At 31.8% G+C, this 23,856-nt stretch overlaps 1 protein-coding gene across 1 annotated transcript in view; it reads right to left on the reverse strand.

The window, feature by feature from the left end:
• LOC139098399 (uncharacterized) overlaps positions 1-23,856 on the reverse strand; it is a 69,311-nt gene that overhangs the window by 41,153 nt on the left and 4,302 nt on the right. Inside the window, exons 2-3 of the mRNA XM_070650600.1 lie at positions 3,425-3,535; positions 3,062-3,233 (exon numbers count right to left, since the gene is read on the reverse strand). Of these exons, the coding sequence (XP_070506701.1) occupies positions 3,062-3,233; positions 3,425-3,535 (283 nt within the window). The remainder of the gene's footprint in view (positions 1-3,061; positions 3,234-3,424; positions 3,536-23,856) is intronic.

The following is a 23,856-nucleotide window of genomic DNA, read 5'->3' on the forward strand; positions in this document are numbered from 1 at the left end:
AGTACATTCAGTAAAGTTTTCTGCCTCAAAAGTCCGTTCAGTAAAGTTTTCTGCCTCAAAAGTTCGTCGAGTAAAGTGTTCTGCCTCAAAAGTACGTTCAGTAAAGTTTTCTGCCTCAAAAGTACGTTCAGTAAACTCATCTGCCTCAAAAGTGCATTCAGTAACATTTTCTGCCTCAAAAGTACATTCAGTAACTAACCAATTCTCTCATTTCACAACCTTATCCTGATTCATCAAACTATGCACTTTAATTTCTCATTTCCAAGAACATTTCTTACCGATTTCCAGCTCCTCAATCTACCAACCATCTCAGAAATTCATTTCCATCCATTTATTCTCATCTCACAAGCCGTGCCTGATCACTGGTTAAGTAAATATTTGAGAAATGCCGAAAAATTTCAGTTAAACTATTCACCGAGTGCAAATCATTTTGTAACAAGCCAAAGCATTTACGTTCTTGACTTTTTACTCTGGTGTACTGAAGTGGCTACAATTAATCTTAAATTACAACAAGCTTCGGAAGCAAAAATATGTTCGGAAAGATAAATGTACACACACAAAAAAATACACAGAAGAGAGAAACGAGCATCAAGAGAATGAATATAAAAAAGGGTAAAAGAATTCTCTTAAGACAATATCAAAAATTGAAATCTACCGAAATATGTTCATAATTTCCAATTGTAGCCATGCACCAAAAATGTGCAAACATGGTATGCATTTCGAGACTCATAAAAAAGCGGTTTTTGCTTCTTTGTTGTCTTTTTTTTTTTATTTCTTTTTTTGTAAAGCTTTTGTTTTACTTTATGGTAGTAAGTTAAACGAAAAACGAGGTAGCGGAGCGGTATGGTCTCTCAATGGCATAGATTAAATATGATATAGATGACATATTGGGATATTGATTGGAAATTCATGAGGAATTTCAATTGGATATGTTGGATTGACTTATATGGTGATATTCGATGTTGGATTTTTGGTCGAAAAATCAATTCAGCGTTGTAGCATGGATTTACAATTTTTAAGGCATTAAACTGTTGGCACACAATGTGAAAATTTGCATCAAATTGTCCACAAAAACAATAAGCTTGTTGTTTACCCAAAAACCAACTTGATGCCATTAAGCCGAGCCTATATCCAATAAACATTCTATGCCACATCGACCAAACCAAATCTTACCAAATATTACATAAAATGTAAAACACAAATCTTGATAAAAATTTCCTTTTTAGCGGCAATTTTTACTTAACTAGAACATTTGATTCATGTATCTTTTTTAGTATATTCACCATGATACAATCAGCACTTGTGTAAGACTCGACTCGTCTGTTTTTTTTTTACCAATTAATATTTTAAAATCATTAACAAGCGATTCGATTTTTGTCTGAATTGTTACAAAAAAAAGAGAGAGAAAGAAATAAGAATGGAACTAAAAATGGACCTAGAGACGAGGAGTAATGCGCAATATTTACTTGTAAGTTCAATATTACCATTTCTTATTTTGTGCTGAGTTTTTTTTGCTGTTGTGGTAATGTTTCTTAGATGCTGAGGAATTCAGATGAGTGGGAATGTGAGTTGGGAGTTCAAAAAAAAAAAATTATTTAATGAAAGCTAATTTAGGAATTGAAATTTTGATTGTTTTTTGTGAGTGATTTTTATTGTTTTTTATTTAATTAGCTATGATGGAAATTGCTTTGGCAATATTTGATTTGTCGTTCAGTAACTTTTTACTTCCGAAGTGCGTTCAGTGACTTTCGCATCAAAAGTACGCTCAGTAGCATTTTCGTATCTTTATTGCGTTCAGTAACATTTCGCATTAAAAGTGCGTTCAGTAACATTTTCGCTTCTCAAATACATCCAGCAACATTTTGGCTTCTCAAATACGTTCAGTAATATTTTCGCATCAAAAGTGCGTTCAGTAACATTTCTACATCTCAAGTGAGCTCAGTAACATTTCTGCATCTCAAGTGGGTTCAGTAACTTTTCGCTTCAAAAGTGCGTTCAGTAGCATTTTCGCATCAAAAGATCGTTCAGTAACATTTTCTCATCAAATGTGCGTTCCGTATCAAGTTTGTTCAGTAACTTTTAGCATCTCAAGTACATTTAGTAACATTTTCGTATCAAAAGTACACTCAGTAACATTTTCGCATCTTTAGTGCGTTCAGTAACATTTTTGCATCAAAACTGCATTCAGTAACATTTCTACATCTCAAGTGAGTTCAGTAACTTTTCGCTTCAAAAATGCATTCAGTAACATTTTCGCATCGAAAGTGCGTTCAGTGACTATTGCATCATAAGTGTGTTCAGTAACAATTTTGCCATAAAAAGCCAATCCAATAAAATTCTCACTTCCAATATTTAAAATCATAAACACCAAATTAATTTCAATCAAATCAAATTTCTTCTTTATCTATTTTTTTTTAAAAACGTGCAAATTGTATCGCGAAATTATAATTAACCAACCTCAAGGCGAGTAGCTTGACCAAATTTCAAAGTATATCCATACGCGCGGGGTAGACGTTGATCAATTAATTTGCATGATATTTTAATTAACAAAAATATCTCAAACACAAAATTTCAATAACAAGCACAAGCTGTATGAAAGGAAGTAGGAAACATGCGCGACACGATACTTTACATTAACACTATCAAGCTACTTAACTTCTAACCCCAATAATAAGCACCAAAAGTATTTAATTTAGTCAAATATAAAAAAAAGTCAAGCTGATTTGACTGTTTTAACCTCACAGCGGAATTATTTGGCGACAGAGGCATGCTTGGCAGAGGTGTAGTGAGGGGGAGGCAATTGGGGATACGACTCTTAGTGATGAGGAGGCTATGAAGGCTCCTAATGAACCCAAAGATTCACTGACTTTACTGATTTGGACCAGATGTATTAGATACGCTCCTGTATATCGCATTAAGCTATTTTGTCATTGTATGAGGCGACAACGGAGCAGCAACTAAGCCGATTTACATAATGTTATGAGCATGTTTTTATATTTTGCCCGTTGTCTTCTTGTGGTTACAATTAGGAAGTCATAAAGAGCCAAACCACGATACTCACCTTCCAATATTGAGTCCATTGTTTGTCGGTAAAATGTATTTCTCATGCGAGAAAAGAATAATTCTTCAGGTCTCTCCGGTAAGTAATAGACAATGATCTCTTGATGCATGGGAATCGGCTTCACAATTTCATAAATAGGCTCGCCCTTGACTTTCGTACACACCATGTTTACCTTACAGGCGAAATGAGAAGTTTTTTTTTTATAAATGACATTAATTGCAATGAATTACGAGAAAAGCTGACATTATACTTGATATAGCCTGCTTATTGTGTACATTTGTGTAAATGATAAATCAGCTGCTTTTAATTGTTTCGCATTTAATGTGAAGCAGACGAAAAAATAAAAACTTGTTGTCATGTTACCTGCGGTCCATATGAATCGTGTACTTTAAGGAAACGAATCCAATTACAGTGACGCATCTTGCGGCCATCAGAGAATGTTATTTCATCATAAAGTCCAAATCTGTGTCGTATCTGAAAATGAAATGTGATATACTGGTTAATTGCTGGACATTTTTTTAAAATGGATTTTTAAATCAAGGCTTATTTGTGGGAATTACGTGTAGGTGGAACTAAATTGTTGCTTTTAATCATCGATAAAAAATGTTAAACACGTTTGAGAGATTTTTTGTTGTGTTTTATGGGGTTTCGGTGATTAAATGAGAGATTCTGGATGAAATAGTCATATCTACAGTGAAGTAAATATCTCTGCGAATACAGAGACTTGAAATATGAATTAAACAAAATTTGAAAGCATTTTGGTTGCTTAATAAGACAAAAGTATGTTGGAAGTTCAAAACGGAACTGCTTAGTTCCAATAAGCATTTTTCTGACCACTGGAACAGCAAAATTATCTTTATATGTTCATTATTCAACAATGGATTGACGAAAATCCAAAATTCTTTCAGATTCCTTTAGTATGAACAAAATGCTAAATATTGGAAGCAGCAGTTCTGTTTTTCCAGGTCTGTAACATCATTTATTTTGCTTTGAAAATTTTATAAACAATCAAATTTAAAATGTGAATTTTTTCAAAACCATAACAGCTAGAAATATGCAGTAGGGACCAAAAGGTCAGGTTTTCAAAGTTCTTTGAGCCAGTATCTAGTAATCAATGGAAAAGTTCATGAATTTTGACAAAAATTAAAATAAGTTTTTTGGTTCACGTAAAAATTGACAATTTTTTAACTTCAAAATATTAAAACTTCAATAATATCAATGGTTGCTGACACTGGCTGAAGGTACTTTCAAAACCTAATGATTTGGTACTTACTGCATATTTCTAGCTGATGTTGTTTTGAAAAAATATTCATTTAAAATTGTATTGCATACAAAAATTTTAGAATACAAAAATTATGTTACAGACTTGGAAAAACAGAACTGCTGCTTCCAATATTTAGCATTTTGTTCATACTAAAGGAATCTGAAAGAATTTTGGATTTTCGTCAATCCATTGTTGAATAATGAACATATAAATATAATTTTGCTGTTCCAGTGCACATTGGGCAAAAAAGTGAAAAGTATGGCAATAATTGTTTTGATATGGCTATATTATAGACACTAGTTAGTAGTATACTGGAAAAATATTTTTTCCCGCCATAAGTCCAAAGTCCACCAGATATGACTTAAAACATTTTTTGTGTTTTTGACATATTCAAGATGTTTTAACTCTTTACTAGCTCATCCAAATTTTTTCAAACATTTTTTAATTGATAGGTATAAATAAGTGCTTTTAATTAATACCACACATGATATACTTTTGACCCACTGTGGGATCAAAAAATTGAAAAAAGTACGAAAAAATGTGATTTTTTGCACTTTTTCTCTTACTGTGACCGCATGGTGTAGTAATAATTTTTTTAAGTTACACAATATTATAGATCTTATCTATATCTATAATAATTGTCCGCATTGTGTACCAAAATATTGACGTCTATATGGTCAAAATTGACTTATAAGTGAAAAACTCATAGGTACGAACCCTTTAAAACCATATATGTCCCACGGTGTAACCCAGCTGTTCTATTTTATTTTTGATAATGTTAGAACTTTGGATGGACTACTAGATAATAAAATAAAATCAAAAAAATACCACCAACAAAATTGTCAAAAATCGACCTCAAGGGGTCTAGGGGGGTACCTTGAAATTCAAACTTTTATAACTTTTACCACTATTAATGAAATTTGATGAAAATTTCATATGATATTTATACATCCATTATATTAATACTCATAATCGAAAAAATTGTTACACTGTGGAATTTTGTTGAATTTTGACAATTTTTGTTTTTTCATGTTTTTCAATCTATTTCATGAGAGTTAAGTGGACTATAACTAAATTTTTTAAAAAAAATTCTTTATTTATGCATAGCAAATCCAACTACCTTTCTAACGATACCAAATATGTAACATCAAACTAAATTATCTCTTAAATATAGTCAAAAGTTTGAAAAAATAGCAAAAATTTGAGGGTTTTGAAAATCTACACTTGACATATTTGCTCATAACTTTTGTAAATTTGAATTTTATGTGATAAATTTGGTATTTCTAGAAAGGTTAAAGTATTTTTAAGATGATAAAAAAATATTTAGAGATCAAAAGTTACTCAGTGCGCCGATTGACTAAATCCAAAATGTCATACTTTCACTGCCTCTACCGAGTGCAATGAGCATCTTATTTTTATTTTTTGGTATAATTTCCATGTTTCTATGCTGGAACTAAAAATTTAACCGTAAAAGTATTTTTTTCTTCATTTAAAGGTGCAAATAAAAAACCTCATTTTTCAAAAAGACTCACATTTTCGAGATTTTCCTATTTCTTGATTTGAACTTTTTGAGGATGCAAAAACATTTATGTGGCATTTATGTTTTAGTTCCAGTATAGAAACATGGAAATTATACCAAAAAATAAAAATAAGATGCTCATTGCACTCGGTAGAGGCAGTGAAAGTATGACATTTTGGATTTAGTCAATCGGCGCACTGAGTAACTTTTGATCTCTAAATATTTTTTTATCATCTTAAAAATACTTTAACCTTTCTAGAAATACCAAATTTATCACATAAAATTCAAATTTACAAAAGTTATGAGCAAATATGTCAAGTGTAGATTTTCAAAACCCTCAAATTTTTGCTATTTTTTCAAACTTTTGACTATATTTAAGAGATAATTTAGTTTGATGTTACATATTTGGTATCGTTAGAAAGGTAGTTGGATTTGCTATGCATAAATAAAGAATTTTTTTAAAAAATTTAGTTATAGTCCACTTAACTCTCATGAAATAGATTGAAAAACATGAAAAAACAAAAATTGTCAAAATTCAACAAAATTCCACAGTGTAACAATTTTTTCGATTATGAGTATTAATATAATGGATGTATAAATATCATATGAAATTTTCATCAAATTTCATTAATAGTGGTAAAAGTTATAAAAGTTTGAATTTCAAGGTACCCCCCTAGACCCCCTTGAGGTCGATTTTTGACAATTTTGTTGGTGGTATTTTTTTGATTTTATTTTATTATCTAGTAGTCCATCCAAAGTTCTAACATTATCAAAAATAAAATAGAACAGCTGGGTTACACCGTGGGACATATATGGTTTTAAAGGGTTCGTACCTATGAGTTTTTCACTTATAAGTCAATTTTGACCATATAGACGTCAATATTTTGGTACACAATGCGGACAATTATTATAGATATAGATAAGATCTATAATATAGTATAACTTTAAAAAATATTTATTACACCATGCGGTAACAGTAAGAGAAAAAGTGCAAAAAATCACATTTTTTCATACTTTTTTCAATTTTTTGATCTCACAGTGGGTCAAAAGTATATCATGTGTGGTATTAATTAAAAGCACTTATTTATACCTATCAATTAAAAAATGTTTGAAAAAATTTGGATGAGCTAGTAAAGAGTTAAAACATCTTGAATATGTCAAAAACACAAAAAATGTTTTAAGTCATATCTGGTGGACTTTGGACTTATGGCGGGAAAAAATATTTTTCCAGTATACTACTAACTAGTGTCTATAATATAGCCATATCAAAACAATTATTGCCATACTTTTCACTTTTTTGCCCAATGTGCAGTGGTCAGAAAAATGCTTATTGGAACTAAGCAGTTCCGTTTTGAACTTCCAACATACTTTTGTCTTATTAAGCAACCAAAATGCTTTCAAATTTTGTTTAATTCATATTTCAAGTCTCTGTATTCGCAGAGATATTTACTTCACTGTAGATATGACTATTTCATCCAGAATCTCTCAAATGATTGTGGATTCTTATGGTATTTTTTTATTGATCTATTTATTAGTTCTTTTATGTTGGGATAACAATGGATTGGAGATTGTGGCTTTTGTTGGAGTTTTAATAACTTTTTTTTTTGGAATCATGGTTTTTAAAATGCTTCGTGACTACTTTTAAATGGAGTTAATAGAAATTTTGTGATACATTGTTGCTTTATAGATTGTTGCTGATAAACTGATATGGACAAAGCATTGATAAAATGGAAATTTATTGCAGTTGAGATGAGAATTAAACCGTTGTCCTAAAAAGTCATGATCGAGTTATTTGGTCAGACACCTTTAGCCATTCGGCTATTTAAGTAAATAGAGTTGAATTGACAATTGTCGGTATATTACTAACATTCTAAGAGATTAAACGATTCCTGAGCAACACAAATGAAGCAGGCTACGTCACAGAACTGTAAAGGCTCCGCTAAAGTCCTTTAAATAACACCAAATGGAAACTAACTCCGTTTGGCGTTCGCATGGCTGTCAAAGCCTTCTTCATTTGATATGCTTGAGATTTTAGGCAGCATTAGGAGTAAAGCTAGTGTGAATTTTAAGAATCTGGTTAATTTAGTACCAGAATATATCAATCTTAGTTTAAATCACGGATTATTGAATATTATATTGAAAAAATTGAATTTTCACCTCAAAAATGTTGAAATTTCTAAAACTTAATCAACAAAAAAGCTAGAATCTTTAACCTCAGTAAAGCATAATCCCAACAACAGCTCACCAGCAGTATCCACAGATCACTTCAACAAATGAACATCAAAACATTTTATTACCTTACAGCAATATCAAGTTTAATAACTATTTATTTATTTTATATTCATTACCAATCTGTCTCATGGGAACTATACGGACTGTTATCTTTCTATTTTCTACCTCCTTTCATTCTCCGACTCATTTTTTTTATTTTATTTCACATGCACCGCGACTGCATCAAACATAAACATGAGTAAAGTTCCCTCTTACATCATTTCTAATGATGTTTTTATTTATACAAATATGTGATAATCTTAACTGATAGAATCATAAAAATAAATATATATATGAATATATCTAGATGAGAATGCTTATTTTTTTTATGATGAGAAGGTAATAAAAGGCTGAAGAAAAGAAATTAAAAATCCACATAGATTTTTTTGAACCTGTACAGATGCATTTTTAATTTCTTTACGCAGACTTAATTTACGCACATATTCATGTGGTGATCGTAAATGCCACAAATTTTGAGATTTATTGATTCATTTTAGATTATTGTTCTGGATTTATGGTCGGTTTTGAGTGTTTTGGGAGTGTTTGAGGGGATTTGAGTGTTTCTTGGTCTCTGTGGCCATGTTGAGTAGTTGACTAGTCAAAAATCTGCTATATTTATGATTTTGATTGTTTTAAATGGCGCAGCACCTGTTTTAATCTTAAGAAACACTGAAAGTTCATGATACTTTAGAATGTTGTCAAATCCAGAGCTTGAAATTGACTCAAACTGAATACGAAGCTGAGTTTGCTCTCCTAACAGGTGAATAACATGTTTTTATGACACAGAAAGACAACTACGGAACCTAAAAGCAACTATTTGCCTGTTAAGGCTCATTTTGACTTTTCCATGTCAAATCAGAGTTGACTTCAAGCTTTCCGTATCTACAAAAGCGCCTCAAAGCACTCAATCCAATCCTATTTCCCAAACAACCTTTCCAAAATTTTTAATATACCACTTACCACTATAAGAGATTATATCGGTAATCAGAATAAAACCATAAAACCTTATGGCACAGTCAATTTTTCTATCAAATGTCAAAATATTTAGAGAAATCAACGAAAAGAAGAAAATTAAGCCATAAATCTCACAAATCAATAAAAAATTTTTGTCTTTCTCGTCAGTGAAACGTCAATAGAAAGCCAATAACATTTTTGAGTTGTTAATGCTGTAAATTATTGAGTTGTGAAGACAACGTACCAGGAATTATGAGATTCTTGAATACTCTCGCCACAAAATTGATTGTAAAGCTTCTCAAATTTCTTATAATCTCATGAGAAAATAATTTCTTAATAAAGGCAATCATTTGTGAAATATTATTGGATATTGGGATGGGATTGCGAAGAATTGACGCGGTTTTCGAGATGCGGGAAAGGGTTTGAATCTTAATGAGTTGATTAAGTAGGAAGAATTAGGGTTTCTGACAGCGGTTAACCGTTAACAGCATAACAGCAGTTTTTTACCTGAAAATGCGGTTAACGCAAAACAGCGGTTATAGAAAATTAACCGCTGTTAACAGCATTTTTATCTGTAAAGGCTTTAAATAAGAAAATTTTAACGGAAATTTTGAATTTTAATAAAAAAAAATTTAATTTTTTTCATAAATCTCTCCTTTTTTGTAAGAAAATGTGAGTTTTGGATAAAAATTTTATGCTAGAATTCCTTTGAAAAACTTGAAAGATTTTGGGAAATTTTTTTCAAAATCTCGCCATTGTCGTGGAGTTAAGGGCAATTTTCGTCTTGCTTGCCTTTAAAAAATCAGGAAAATTTCGGTCCAAATTTCTCTCTTCTTCCGAAGAGAGTGTTCTTAACTTTCGCAAACTTTTGTGCAAAAAAAAACAGCATTGCTTTCAAATATATTACAAACGCCTTAATGTTTATGAATTTTCAATAGTCAAAATAATTTTGGAGTTCATCAATCATTAAAAGTTATTCTTTTTCTTTGATTCTGATAAATATCTTTACTTTTGTAGGTTTACGTAACCTAATTCAACCATATGAGCCAAATAAAAAGAAAATATATCAATGAAAAGCTCATTAACATAGTAAAATTGTGATATTATTAAAAATTCTTAATAACCGCTGTTAACCGCGTTAACAGCTGTTTTGAGTTTTTTCATAACAGCATAACAGCGGTTATGAAAAAACGCGGTTAATCAGAAACCCTAGGAAGAATTGCCATAATTAAGAACATGTCATCAACTTTAATCAACTTTTGAGCCCAAAAACTAACTGAAGTTATGATTCAATTCTTAAAGAATTACTCAACTCTCACACTTCCCCTAACAGACATAGAGTATGCTTTCATATTACAGAAAGACCACTACGGTACCTAAAAGCGGTCTCTTTGCCTGTTAGGGTTACATACTTCGCTGAACGTACAGATCAATTGTGGATTCCCATAGATGTTACCTTAAACTAGCTCTATCGCTGACTACCGTTTGTCAATTCCCAATTCCAAATGTAATATGTGCAAAGCTCTCTCTAATATGAGAAATCATCATACCAACAACGTCACCATACTCTAAGTAGTTCCTAACATAATCAAGTAATTTAGGACACAAACACATAACCCGCAATTCATCAACTAACATCCATTATAATCCGCGCTAAAACAACATCACTTAAACTCTCTAAATAATATTCCATGAATGGGACATAATCCATACACAATGTATATCCCATAAGATTGAAGTGTTAATGTAATAAAGCATTAAGTAAAATATTGAACATCAAAAAGTTTGTTGCTGTATAAAAACATTTGAAAAATGGTCTATTGAAATAAGCACCATTGTTATGAGGAGATAATTGCTTTGTAATTTCATGTTACTAGCACTTCTGTCATAGAGTAATGTTCTGTTCCCCTCACAGCAATGGATGGTTCGTCGCCTTAATACACCAAGCTATAGAAAAACACAGCCACATTAAATTAAACGTAATGAATCAAAAAAAAAAAGATTTTTTTTTTTTTATAAAAGTGTAATGGATAAAAACGATGAGAAGATAAAGGAACAGAAACCATAAAAAATTTAATTACTCAATCATCACGCAACACATTTAAAATTGTCTTGAAGTTGGCAAAGATTATCTATTTATGAAAAAAAAGTAAAGAATATTTATATCATCAACACTCATACAGACATATGTCGTTGAAAAATGCTTTCAGTGCCTCCGGAATGATATTGCTTCTTTATATGTAAGAATAAAATTATTAATTGTAATTTTTGTTGGGTTGTTTAAGGAAAATGTGGGATGTTTGGAGATGATTTAGGCTGGTTTAGCCCAGTTCAGCCATTATGCACCTAGGCGGTTATTATGAAATCAAGTGGAGCTTTATGAAGATAGCCTAAAGCCCAGTAGTGTCATGAGGTCACTTGGGATACCACAAAGTAAATTAAACAGCGCAGTTACATTTTACATGACTCAATTTTTATTATTTATGCTCTAAAAAGCCAAAGCGCTAATGGGAAATTTATTAAATTTTCCTTAACCTAGCTCCATCATTGACTTAGTCAGCAGACATAATAATCAATTTTCATAAGAAAATCCGCACTTTTACAGAACATAAATCTATTTTTGGTCTTGAAACCCGACTTTTTAGATAGTCAAAAATCACGTGGATGACTAAAGAATTCTTGGAAGGATGTTTCTGTTGATAGAGACAATACTACACCGGGTATTGGAAATTGGAAGACGAAAGCCAACGGTAGAGCACGCATGAAAAGCGATAGAGCCAGCCATAGACGACAGATCCATCAAATGTCACCAAACCTTTCCCAAAAAGCCACCACAAATCCACACAACCTCCCAAAACTTCACATCATGTTCACAGGAAATAACATGAATCAAGAATCTTTAATTTTTTTTTTTTTCGTTTGTGTTGTATTTTGTACATGGTATTTATGAATTATGGAACGCAATAAAATGAATAGAATTTTTTAAATCGTTTTAATTTGATGTCTTTTTCATAAACTGAGTGAGACTTAAAAAATATTTATTTTCAAGCTTCCACCTATTTCAGATAATGTTCATCGTTTAATACTGAAATTGCCTTGAGAAATATAAAAAAAAAATGATGTTTAATAGATGTAAAGCTGTTTGTAATGTTGTAATATGGGATTTGGGAATTTTTTGGGTGATTTGTTGGATGTTGAGGGATTTTGGAGTGACTTTTTGTGATACATATAGGCCAAAGTGGACAAAAATAAGTAAGAATTATACATTTACTGAACATTGACTTGTCATCAACTAATTTTAACGTAATTTTGTCCACTCGGGAGGAATGTTGTTCAATGGTGTTCAAAAAAAGGTCCAAAAGCTAAAGAATATCATGAGAGAACTTAATGCCATGAACGTTGTATGAATATCCAGAGTTCTGGATGACTTAAAATCGATGCCCAACTGTTTCGACTTCGTCCTGAGAACTTACTGCCCTTAATGAATCCTTGTATTATCGACAACAATTGGTAACCACTTTATATAGAATTGAAAACATCGATTTCTGTTCAGTAATCGAACCTAGCCCTCAAAAACGAGACAGAAATAGATTTCTAGCATCTAGCCTGACCATTCAGCCTCAGATGACTTAACTCTCACTAACTGCTTCACCTACATATGGATCAATATCTCAGATCGTACTCTACAACGAACACTTCAATCCAATAATTCATTCCCGGACATAATACCTCAACATTTCTCAAATCTCCATCAAAAAATCTCAAACTTAAAGACAATGACCTGAACCAGTTTAATATTTCTCTATTTTATTTCCATCTATCTTATTATTTTTTTTTACGGTTCAATTCGAAAATCCATAATGTCGATTTGAACGATATTTTCTACTGTCAATTTTTATTACTACTCTCCAGTCATTCTATAAATCTCAAAATAAAGCCACATAACATAACAAAGTGATAAAATTGTCAAGATTTCAGTAAAACAGTCTCAACACAGAAAATGATTTGTAGAATATAATTTATAACATCCAGTCTACTTCATTCCACATCTTCTATGATATCAATTTCATAGTGCTTTATGTGTATTAACATTATATATGTTGTATCAAAACAACTTTCGCAATTATTCATATCAAATGCTACCTATTATAACGAGTTATTAAAACGATAGTGTGAAATTCAACACGATTTGCAGCTGCTATTGACGATCGACGTATGGATATCATTAAAGAGGAAAAAAAAATTGTTCTTAAGATAAATCATTCTTTGGTGGATACGTAGGCTGTAGATACTTTTTTTTTATAATGCATTGATTGAGGAAGGTTGATACCGTTGAGGAAATTATTGTCAGATTTATGTAAATATTTTGAGGAAGGATGTGTAATTGATGGGAGTTAATAGACTTATAGAAGCTGGCTATTTGCTGTACTTAATAGAATGGAGATACAGAACTCTTTGAGAAAGTCTGTACTTATACAGTATTTAGAATTTGCGGCAAAATACGCTTTGAATCTTGTTACCCAGAACTCGAAGAAAAATCAACTTGGATTCACATAAACTTCTACTTGAGATTGAACACTGGCTCAATATTCTAGTCTCTAAAGTATAACTCAACAGGGCTCATATAACAACCGATTTGAGTCTAGCTCACAGTTAGTAAATAAGACCGTATCCCTAACAGGCAAATAGACCACGTTTAAGTATCATAGTGATTCCCGATTCCAAGTTTAATACTATCTGTCGATCGACAGCTTATTTCCATTAGTTCTTAGGTCCTTTAAGTGATCAATTGCCACTTTATAACATAATCACCTCAATTTTCCTATACTGTAAGCTTCACACTTAGTAACGGAAATTAGCAAGTGGAAACCAGCGATAGAGCCAGCTTCAGGCGACTCCTGTGGGAGGTCATGGATCACAATTGACCTGAGTAAGTAAGTAAGGAAGACCAAAGAATTCCTGGATTGACGTTAGAGTCCTTAATATCCCGAGCTGGCAGAAGTTTTCGAAGAAAAGAGCTGTCTTCAGACATTCCCTACGCGCAGTAATGGGCCCTCGTGCGCCCCAGACAAGGAAGTAAGAAGTAAGTAAGTAAGTAATCTTCACAATATCCCAAAACATCCAAAAATATTCCCAACATATCTGACAAAAATCCCCACAAGGAATCTCCTCTTCAAAAAAAATTTTTCATATTCAACATCGTCTCCAACATCAGAAAAAAAGGCAGCAAAAGCGAAGAAAAAAAAATCTCGTTATGCTAAAGATCTTTGTTATCAAATTTCTTTTAAACGACAAGAAGTGGTAGTAAATTTCAAGAATATTGATATGAAGGCAGAGATACAGCAACAAAATAAAAACCACATCAACCTCAGTATGTCTTGCTAGGGAAGAAAAAGAAGCAGATTTGTCCATTCACGATTGATTTTTTTTTGGTGTAAGTTTGGGTGGAGGAAGTGAGTTTTTGGGAATTTATGGAGCATTTTTGAATGAATCTATCGGAAAATCTCAAATAAATTCATTTTTTGCAGGCATAAATGGTCCAATTGACTCTAGACATGACCACAAATTGGACAAATTGATTGCTAACCTGCCAATAGGCCGTCATGAATCTGGCACAGCTCCGAATCAAATCCAAATTCAGCACCAAGTCAGAGCATCGCCGAACACTCAAATCAAAGCCCAAACCGCCACACATCCTCACAACAACATCCCCAAAACATCAGCTATAAATTTTTCGAGTATTTATTATATGACTCATGAATATATTCCATAATGCTCAGTCATTGTTTTTAAATTTTTTTCTCTCGTATCGAATTTCATTTTTCAACAATCCCGTTCGATGTGACTACTTTTTTTACATTTGATCGAGTCAGGAAAATATTATCAAAAAATGTTGTATTGAAAAATATGTGAATGAAGGGAAACAGAAACAAGAAGGAGAAATACAAGCTAATGAATAAAAGATGATGAGCTTTTATGTATTGATTCGTTTTTGATTGATACTTATGAGATTCACTCAAAGATTTTGTTTCTTCATTGTTTCATTTTGGCTAGTCTTTTTGTTCCTTGTGTGAATGATTCTTGAACAGAACAAAAATTTATTGCGGTTTTTTGTTTTGTTTCTGAGGAATTTTGGATTAGTTTTGGTGATTCAATGGAGATGTGATGAAGGCATGTGTTTTTGTCGAATGTTTTTAGGATGAAAGCGTTAATTGACTTTGTGTATGGAAGGAGAAGTTTACGAGTTTTGAGGAATTGCAAGCTGAATTTGGGGGTTTTATGGATATTTTCTTTTTAGCAAGATGGAAAGCTGAGGCTGAAGAGACACAAGAACCTAGACAGTTATTTGACAGATATTCCTAACTTAATTAACAATATTATATGATTTGTCATTTTGGTATGTCCAATATTGCAGGTCTGCATTCTTGAAATTATGTAGAAAAGTCAAAATCTCCAGTTCTGCGCATCTAAATCGTCTGCCATTTATTGCCCAATCTTATTTGACAAAGCGTTTAAAGGATCTTAGGATTTTTGGACATAATTCAACAATTTAAACTACATTATAGAACATATCGCTTTAAGTAATGATTCTTTAGGTTCACTAGATTGATTTTCATATGTTTCGACAAGTTTTCCTAACGTATGTCTAGCTTGTATCAATTATAAAGAGCAGCGTTGACAAGAACTCTAATTTCGACTACAAAAGACCAATAAGTCGTCTTCATTGGAGTCTAGACTCAAATGTAATCCTCCTAATCCTCTGATATAGAGTCTGAATATCAAAAACTATAAATACCACAGCAAAATGCTGTTTAATAGAGTCAAGACCCTAAAATAATTACCAAATGAGAATAAATTTTACAATTTTGCATTTTTCAAGCTTCACTCCCGTTTCCTCGCCCCAATTTCCCTAATTTATTATAGTAAAATCTAGGGTTCGTAAAAACTGTATGCGCATATGCGTGCATACGCATACACATGCTTATATGCGCATAAATATGCATTGTTTGCATACAATTGTTTGCATACAAATTAATAATTTTTTAGCGCATTTTTGAAACTTGTTTTCAAAAAGGTAGCTTATTAAATCACTTTGTTCGTTCGGTCGTTCGGCTGACGCTAAAAACTTTTTAACTAGACATCGTAGAGAGCTCGGAATGGTTTTAAAAGATCAGTACCATAAAGTTATTGCGGCGCTGGGCATTTAAAAGTTTCAGATCAACGCATAAATAGTATAATTAACAATTTTTCATTTTCATATACAACAACAACAAAAACAACAACACGTTTTTTCATTGTTTTACAGTGTTCTTCAATGTTTTTCTATATTTTTACAGTGTTTACTGAACAATGTTTGAATTTTTTTTGACCGTTTAAATTATGAAAATCCGTTAAAGGATGAAGTTGTTAAATTTCTAGTATGGTGACTTGGAACTTACTGGATCTTGTTTTTTTGTTCTGGAAGTGACCTGGATCTTACTGGATCTTGGTTTTTAGATCTGCAAGTGACCTGGATCTTACTGGATCTCATTTTTGTGGGTCTGGAAGTGACTTTTTGATCAATTACTGATCGCTGGGTCAAAAATGCGCTTAAGTCCCTCAATCAATAACACGAGGACTTTTGTAATTTTTTTTTATTTTTCGTGATTTTTCAATATTTAACTTTTACAAAACTCTAGAAATGTGTTTTTTAGTATTAACTTTCTAATATTAAGATGAAAAGTCAAGAAAATGTAATTTTCTCAGTTAATTCTCTTATTTTAAGAAAAATAAAACCCTATAAAAACTAATGTTCTATATTATTTTTTAAATTAGAATAAAAAACCTTAATTAACCCATTTTTCCGTGCAATATTAATGAAGTTAGGATGAAAAAGTCTGAAAAATATGATTTTCACCTCCAATTTTCATTTAACAGATTAAAAAATGATTTTTAACAAATTAAAAATTTAAATTTGTATGCATTTGTATGCATTGTATGCGCATACTGTATGCGAATACATTTGTACTGTATGCGCATGTATGCATGCATATGCGCATATTTGTCAAACCCTAGTAAAATCCCATTTTCAATCTAATTTCTATTTCCAATCTAATTTACATTTTAATCTCAATTTTCCAGATATCCCCAACAGTAAAACAGGCGTATTATCCAATTAAAAACAATTTTTTTTCGCAATTAATAAATCCACAAAATATGTCAATGCAAAAATAATTTATTGATTTCGTCGTGAAAGTTATTTCAATTTTTTTAAGCGAAAAAAAAAATATGTAAGTCAGGTAAATTCCAATTTCTAGATCACCTACGACATTCAAATGGGAAATGAAATGATGAAAAAAAAAATTAATTGAACCAGAAAATTTCTACAATAATAAAAATTAAAGTCGAGCAAATGAAGAGAAGCAAAAAATAAATAAAAATTAAGACTGCATTCGTCACGACTTTTCGTTGTTGATGCACACTGTCATGATACTATGACAGTTGGATTAAACAGGAACAGAGATAGAGATAGTGAATGACGAGTAAAGGAGTGGAAGTATAACTTTTTTTTGTGTCATGAATGAAATGATCACGTACCATCTGACTTCTCTCTTTTGTCTTGTTTGTCTGTCAATTGACTCGCGAAATGGATGGGAGACAAAAAAAAAATATATATAAAGCAAGAGATAAAAATGATAAACGAGTTTCTCGTCACCTTAAAATTTAAACGTTGCAGCAGATGACAAAACATTTATTTTTTTTTTCGCAATGTGTGTTTTGATTGCTGTGTTTTTTCGGGTATGGTGAGGTATTTAATTAGGTTGGTGTATGGGAAGTGGAGGATAATTTTGAGTTTGTTGGGAATTTGGGCAATTTTGGGTAGAAAACTAGATTTTGTTAGTATTTTCCTGATTTGTAAGGATTTTGTTGAATAGTTTGGAATTGAATAGGATCAGCACACGTTTAAATAGTGTCCAGCAGGCAACTAAACAGACAGAATGATTTGAAAATTAGGCAGTATCCATTTGAGAACCATTTGAAAGCAGTGTCAGGAAAAGATCAATTTACAAGCTTCCACCAAGAACATCTTATTCAATTTTTATTAATTTGTAGGTTTATTTGTCATGTGGATGGATACATTGAGAGATTCTATGGAAAGCATGACGTTAAAGTAGATTAGTTGCCTGTAAAATGATTTAGTGAGTGGGAATTTGCAACATTTTTGTCTTGAAAGCCAAGCTTTACACTATTTTAATCAATCCTAGAGCTAAATATATGTGGATTAGAAGATCCTTTACTGATTCCGAACAGATAAGGATCTTGCTCTTGAGTATTGATCATATTTGTTGATTTTAATCAAAAGGACGATCAATTAGGTGAGTACGCTCATTTTCTGTAAGGGGATTATAGACCAGTTAACTTATTTTGGCCACTTAACCTTTCTAATTCTCTTCTAAATCCCCACCAAGACCATGCTATCTACAATACCTCAAATCAACTCTTAAATTCCCTTAACCACAACACCAACCAATCCAAACTACCTCCAAAAATAATTTATATCTCTAATGTCACAATTGCTACTTTCTTAAACAATGTCAAAATACCTCACAGCATACACATATTTAAATTCCCTATTACAATAAATTATTTATCAACCATTTTCATGTACATAATTTTAAAATCATTACCAAAGCAAAGCACTAACGCAACATAAATTGAGATACATTTTTTCACGCTTATAAAAAAGAAACGAAGCATAAAGTATTTTACGAATCATACAAATAATAATAATTGCCTGTAGTTAATATGATCGCATTACGGATTGTATTTTTTTTTTTTGCTCGATATATAGCCTTAGTTTACCACAAAATGTAATATATCGATTCATAATATTTCTCATATTTCATTGACTGTTAATGATCACCTCAAAATAATTATTTGACTTTACGTATTTTTTTTGGACCCTCATCAACACTACAGAAGAAATCAATTAGACGGTTCCAATTTTTTGATTGATTATCTCAACATTATTTCTTGTTCCTTCTTTTATGCTTTGTGCGGTTTTTTTGAGGCAAAAAAAAAAGATTTGACATCAAATTCCTCTTTTGGTTCCTCTTTTCTGTGTCTTTATTTTCATCCAACACGAAATTTGACAGCAGAGATGAGTCTGCAACTGCAAATTATAGACATTGCCCGGAAATGTTCACCGACATATCCTCGGGACACATTTTAATTATTTACAGCTGCTAATTGTATCAACTAAGCAATATTGCATCAGAAACTTACAATAGAACCTGCTTCGGCACTAAAAAACACGCTTTATTGTTTGCCAACTTTTGTGCTCTGATTATTTTCTTCATGGCATTTTAAAGTGGCTTTTATTGTTCAATTTTGATAATAAATTGGAATTTTATTTAAAGAATTGAAATTTGTAGCTAATCGGTAAATGGAAAATAGAGTTGAGAATTTGAAAGCATTAAATTTGAAATTTTCTATTGAATTGAAGCTGGAGAATTGAAGTCGGAGACACGTGCGTTATTTTGAAAGTCATTTTGCGGTATAGATTAGGATTTCTTAGGGTAGAAAAGGAATAAAGTGAGGTGAAGTCGAATTTTTGTGACCAAATCAGGTTTGATTCTTACTTAGAAAGCACACAGCGCAGAATTGGCTGAAAATACGGTTTCAGGCCGACTTGATTCTGTTCTGAGGCTGGCTTGTCTTCGGTTTGACGCTCGATTTCATCAAATTTGGCCTAGTGCTGAATTTTGACCCATTTTTACGCAATATGCAATTCGAGCAAATTATTTGGTATTTATAAATTTCAAAAAATACAATAAATCCACCGATCAGCACTAAGGAATTCACTAAGGAGCCGCTACATCGAATTTTCGACATCAAGAACTAAAGGTTCTCCCCCTGACGATTACGTGACGGCTAATATCGATCCATTTTCACGACAAAATACAAAATTTGCTAAATTGATTCAAGATTGATCCAATAAACTGTTCTGATGAGATTCGAACTCTTGATTGCATTTTCAACTTGACATTGTCAAGAATCTACAGTATCAAACCACCAAACCAATTCAGTTCACAAACTGATCTAGCTAAATCCCCATTAAATATGCAACAATGTACTACACAAGTATTAATCAAATCCTAAACATTCATGTCTAACAGACCTCATTCTCACATATACTCACTTCCTCCTGACTCGATATACAAATTATTAGACATTCTCAATTCACAAATTCATCGATTAACGTCCAACCAAGTACCTTTCATTCATGCAAATTTTCGATCATTCTCATAAATCTCGTATCCAACTAGCCGTTTCCCATAATTTTCAAAGAACAATTTTATTTTTTTATTTTTATTTTCCTGCATACCTAATCTGATTAAAATTGCAAATAGCTCAGAATGAATTTAAATGCTATTTTTTTGCCTTTCAATTTTAGTAAAACTATAAAAAATCTCGGTGCCGTATTGCGAGTGCTTAACTGCATTTTAAATGCAGTAGTAGTTTTTTTTTATTGTATCGCTTGTTTCCACCTCTAATAAACAATATTGTACTTGCATTTTAATAATTTCAGCTTTTCCGTATATACGATCAATAGCGAATTTTAATTGCATTAATTTGTTATGCACATCAATCTATTAGGGGCAACAAATTTAAATTATTAATATTGTTAGATATTTTCTGTGTTATACTTGAACTGATAAAAAGACATTAGCAAGCTTTACGCTTTTGTTTCTTAACTCGTTTTCTCCATTTATGCAAATTACAATGGATTTTTAATGAATTTCTTGTTCAATTTAATCAGAAATGAATGTAAATTGATTATACTTGGTGAATGGACCGGTATTGGGTGCTTTAGGGGCAATATTGAGTGGCAATTTATTGTGTGTTTTTTGTGAGATATTGTTAAAATTCAGGGATGTAGCCAGGTAGGGAAAGGCGAGGCTTTAGGAACACAGGGCATCCTTCAAGGATTGTAGGCCCCGTTTGTACTAAGGATCTAGAATTATTAATTTATTCCAATGATTCTGCAGATTATTCTGTTAATATCCTTGAAGCATGAATGATTTTCTACGATTTTGACGTAAGTCCATCCTTCCTAGGGTTAGATATAGGGTTGGATATGGTATCGTAGGCCTGGATTTCCTATCCTTTTGAATGTGTAGGCTTCTATTTATTACGTTTCAAACACACAGACCTGGATTTCCAAAATTTCAAATGCACAGACTTTCATTGTCTGCCTTTTAAATGAGTAGGTCTACATTTCCTACGTTTTTAATGCATTGACCTGCATTTTCTGTGTTTTAGAATAACTGACTTCCATTTTTCTACATTCTAGATGCACAGACCCTTGTTTCCTGTATTTAGAATACACAGACCAACATTTTCTGGGGTTAAGATGCGCAGACCTGCATTTCTTGCGTTTTAGATGCACAGTTCCTTGTTTCCTGCCTTTAGGACACACAAGCCTTCATTTCTTGCATTTTAACTGCCTAGTCTTGCAATTTTCGGCTGAACCTTTTAGTTCGTCAAAGGCTGTAGGTCTTCACTTTTGAATAAACCCTAATAACCTCTCAATGAATTTAAAATCGATACAAAATCAAAAGAACCGTTTGAAAATTTCAAATATGGCTAATCCAAGATCCTGAATATAGGCTTATGACCACTAAACTTCAATATCTCCACAAATCTCAGCTACCACACTACCAATCATACAAACCCGACAATAAAGCCCCAAGGAATATATTAATTTAACCAACGCTAATTGAATCCAACTATAATTATTATACAATAAATCAAAGCTATTTGGAAAAATCAAGTTTCCATATTGTAGCGCAGCGCAGTCACAAAAGCTTTCCAAAAAGTAAAAGGCCATACGAACAAATTGTACGTTAATTGATGTATGCAAATTAAATAAATAATAATAAAAAAATCTATACACACGACAGAGCAAAAAAAAAATGACATTTTATCTTTGATCGAATGTCTTATTCTTGAGTCTCAACTTAATATTTTGTTGTTGTTGTTGCTTTCTGGTCACACGCAAATATTTTATTTGACGAAATGGTGCGGTTAACGGACATATATACTTTTTGGTGATCGCATTAATCTATCAAGTTTCATGCGGGGTGACATGTTTGTTATTTCTTTTTTTTTGTGTATTATATTCTCTCGTACATGCTACAAGTGATATCTTTAAAGAAAAAAAAAAAAAAAACAATCGTGTCGCATGTCCAAAAAATATTCGATCACGAATTTGATATGACGACCTTCTCATATCATATTTAAATTAATCGATTATTATCGAATTTCTTGATTTTTTATTATTGATTACGTTTAGTTTAGTTTTAACAAGTTAATTATTAACGAGTTTGCATGATTAAGAAGAAGCCTTTTTGGAATAAGATGAAGAAAATCGAGTTTTTTTGTTGTGTGTTGCTTCATTGATGTTGACGTGCATTTTATTGAAAAGTTCATTAATTTAAAAAAATGCTTTTTGACATTTTTATAAATTTGGGATTTGCAGCTACTGAAAATTAATAGTTACGAAACTAGATGGGATTTCTGTCATGCGTAATTAAAATGTTATTAATATTCTTTAAAATAACAAAAAAAAAGAGGTGATTGAAATGCTGTTAATATTGTTTGTGAATATAGGATTATATCACTTCCTTAAGCTAACAAGCCAAGTCATTTGGATGTGAAATTCAATTAGGTAGTCATTAATCCAGGTAATGTCCTGTGTCATTTAAGAGTAAATGATGATTAAGGAGTGACAAAGCAGATTCGAATTTGTAGCAGTAGTATAGCAAAGGGTTCTGATCAAGGGCTCATTTTTGGGGTCAAAACCCCTTCCGACTGATTGATTCTTTCAACTTGCTAGGAAAAAATTTCAATAAATCCCAAAATAACGTGCATATTCAAGATTTTTCTGGCTACGCTCTTGATTTATGTAAGTTATTGAATCAAATGTAATCGTATCTGCAAGTCTTAGAGTAAGAGGCAAATAAACCTCTTTTAAGTATCGTTGTGTACTCTCTGTACCAGGAAAACATGCTCTTAGTCTGTTAAGCATCAGCCTCCAGGGCCCTGCAGGGTGACTTAATCATCATTCAAAGCTAGAGCTCGAAGTCGACTCGGATTTTGTATGGAAAAGTCGACTTGAGTCAACTCGACTCCATATGAAATTCAAAACGACCCCGAGCTCTGTTCAAAGCATCATTGACTAACCAAAAATCCAAAACCACAACTTCCTTATCCACAACTCTAATACCCTGCTACTGTCGCCACTCTCCACCGACTTAACCATGCAAAATTATCAATTTTTCATACCCACAACTGTTTTAAATCCCCAAAATAAAACGCCACATCTTTCATGTCATTAAGAAAAAAAAAGTCATTTAATTAAGAACACACTTTGGTCCACTATCTCCATGGGATTTTCAAACTTATAATCCTCAAATATATTTAAATTAATCTCCAAACACAATAAAGCCGACTCGAAAAAAAGTAATAAGAAAATTATATTGATAAGCCATCGATTTAACATAAAATATTAATACAGCCTCAAAATACACACTATTTTTTTGTGGGGATTAATGAGGCACCTTAAAGCGCCAAGATTTTCAGCTTTTTTTTCTATAATTAATTATTTATGTGGATTAAACAGACAGGTCTTAGATGATACACAATATATCGCCCTAATAGTCAGTTGATTCTCATTTCTCCTAAATAAAGCGAGAAACAAAACACCGAGTTGAGGAGAAATAAAAGCAGATTAATTAATTA

Source organism: Chironomus tepperi, unplaced genomic scaffold (genome assembly GCF_022539635.2).
Source record: "Chironomus tepperi strain 1889 unplaced genomic scaffold, CSIRO-AGI_Ctep_v1 contig_445, whole genome shotgun sequence".
NCBI lineage: Eukaryota > Metazoa > Arthropoda > Insecta > Diptera > Chironomidae > Chironomus > Chironomus tepperi.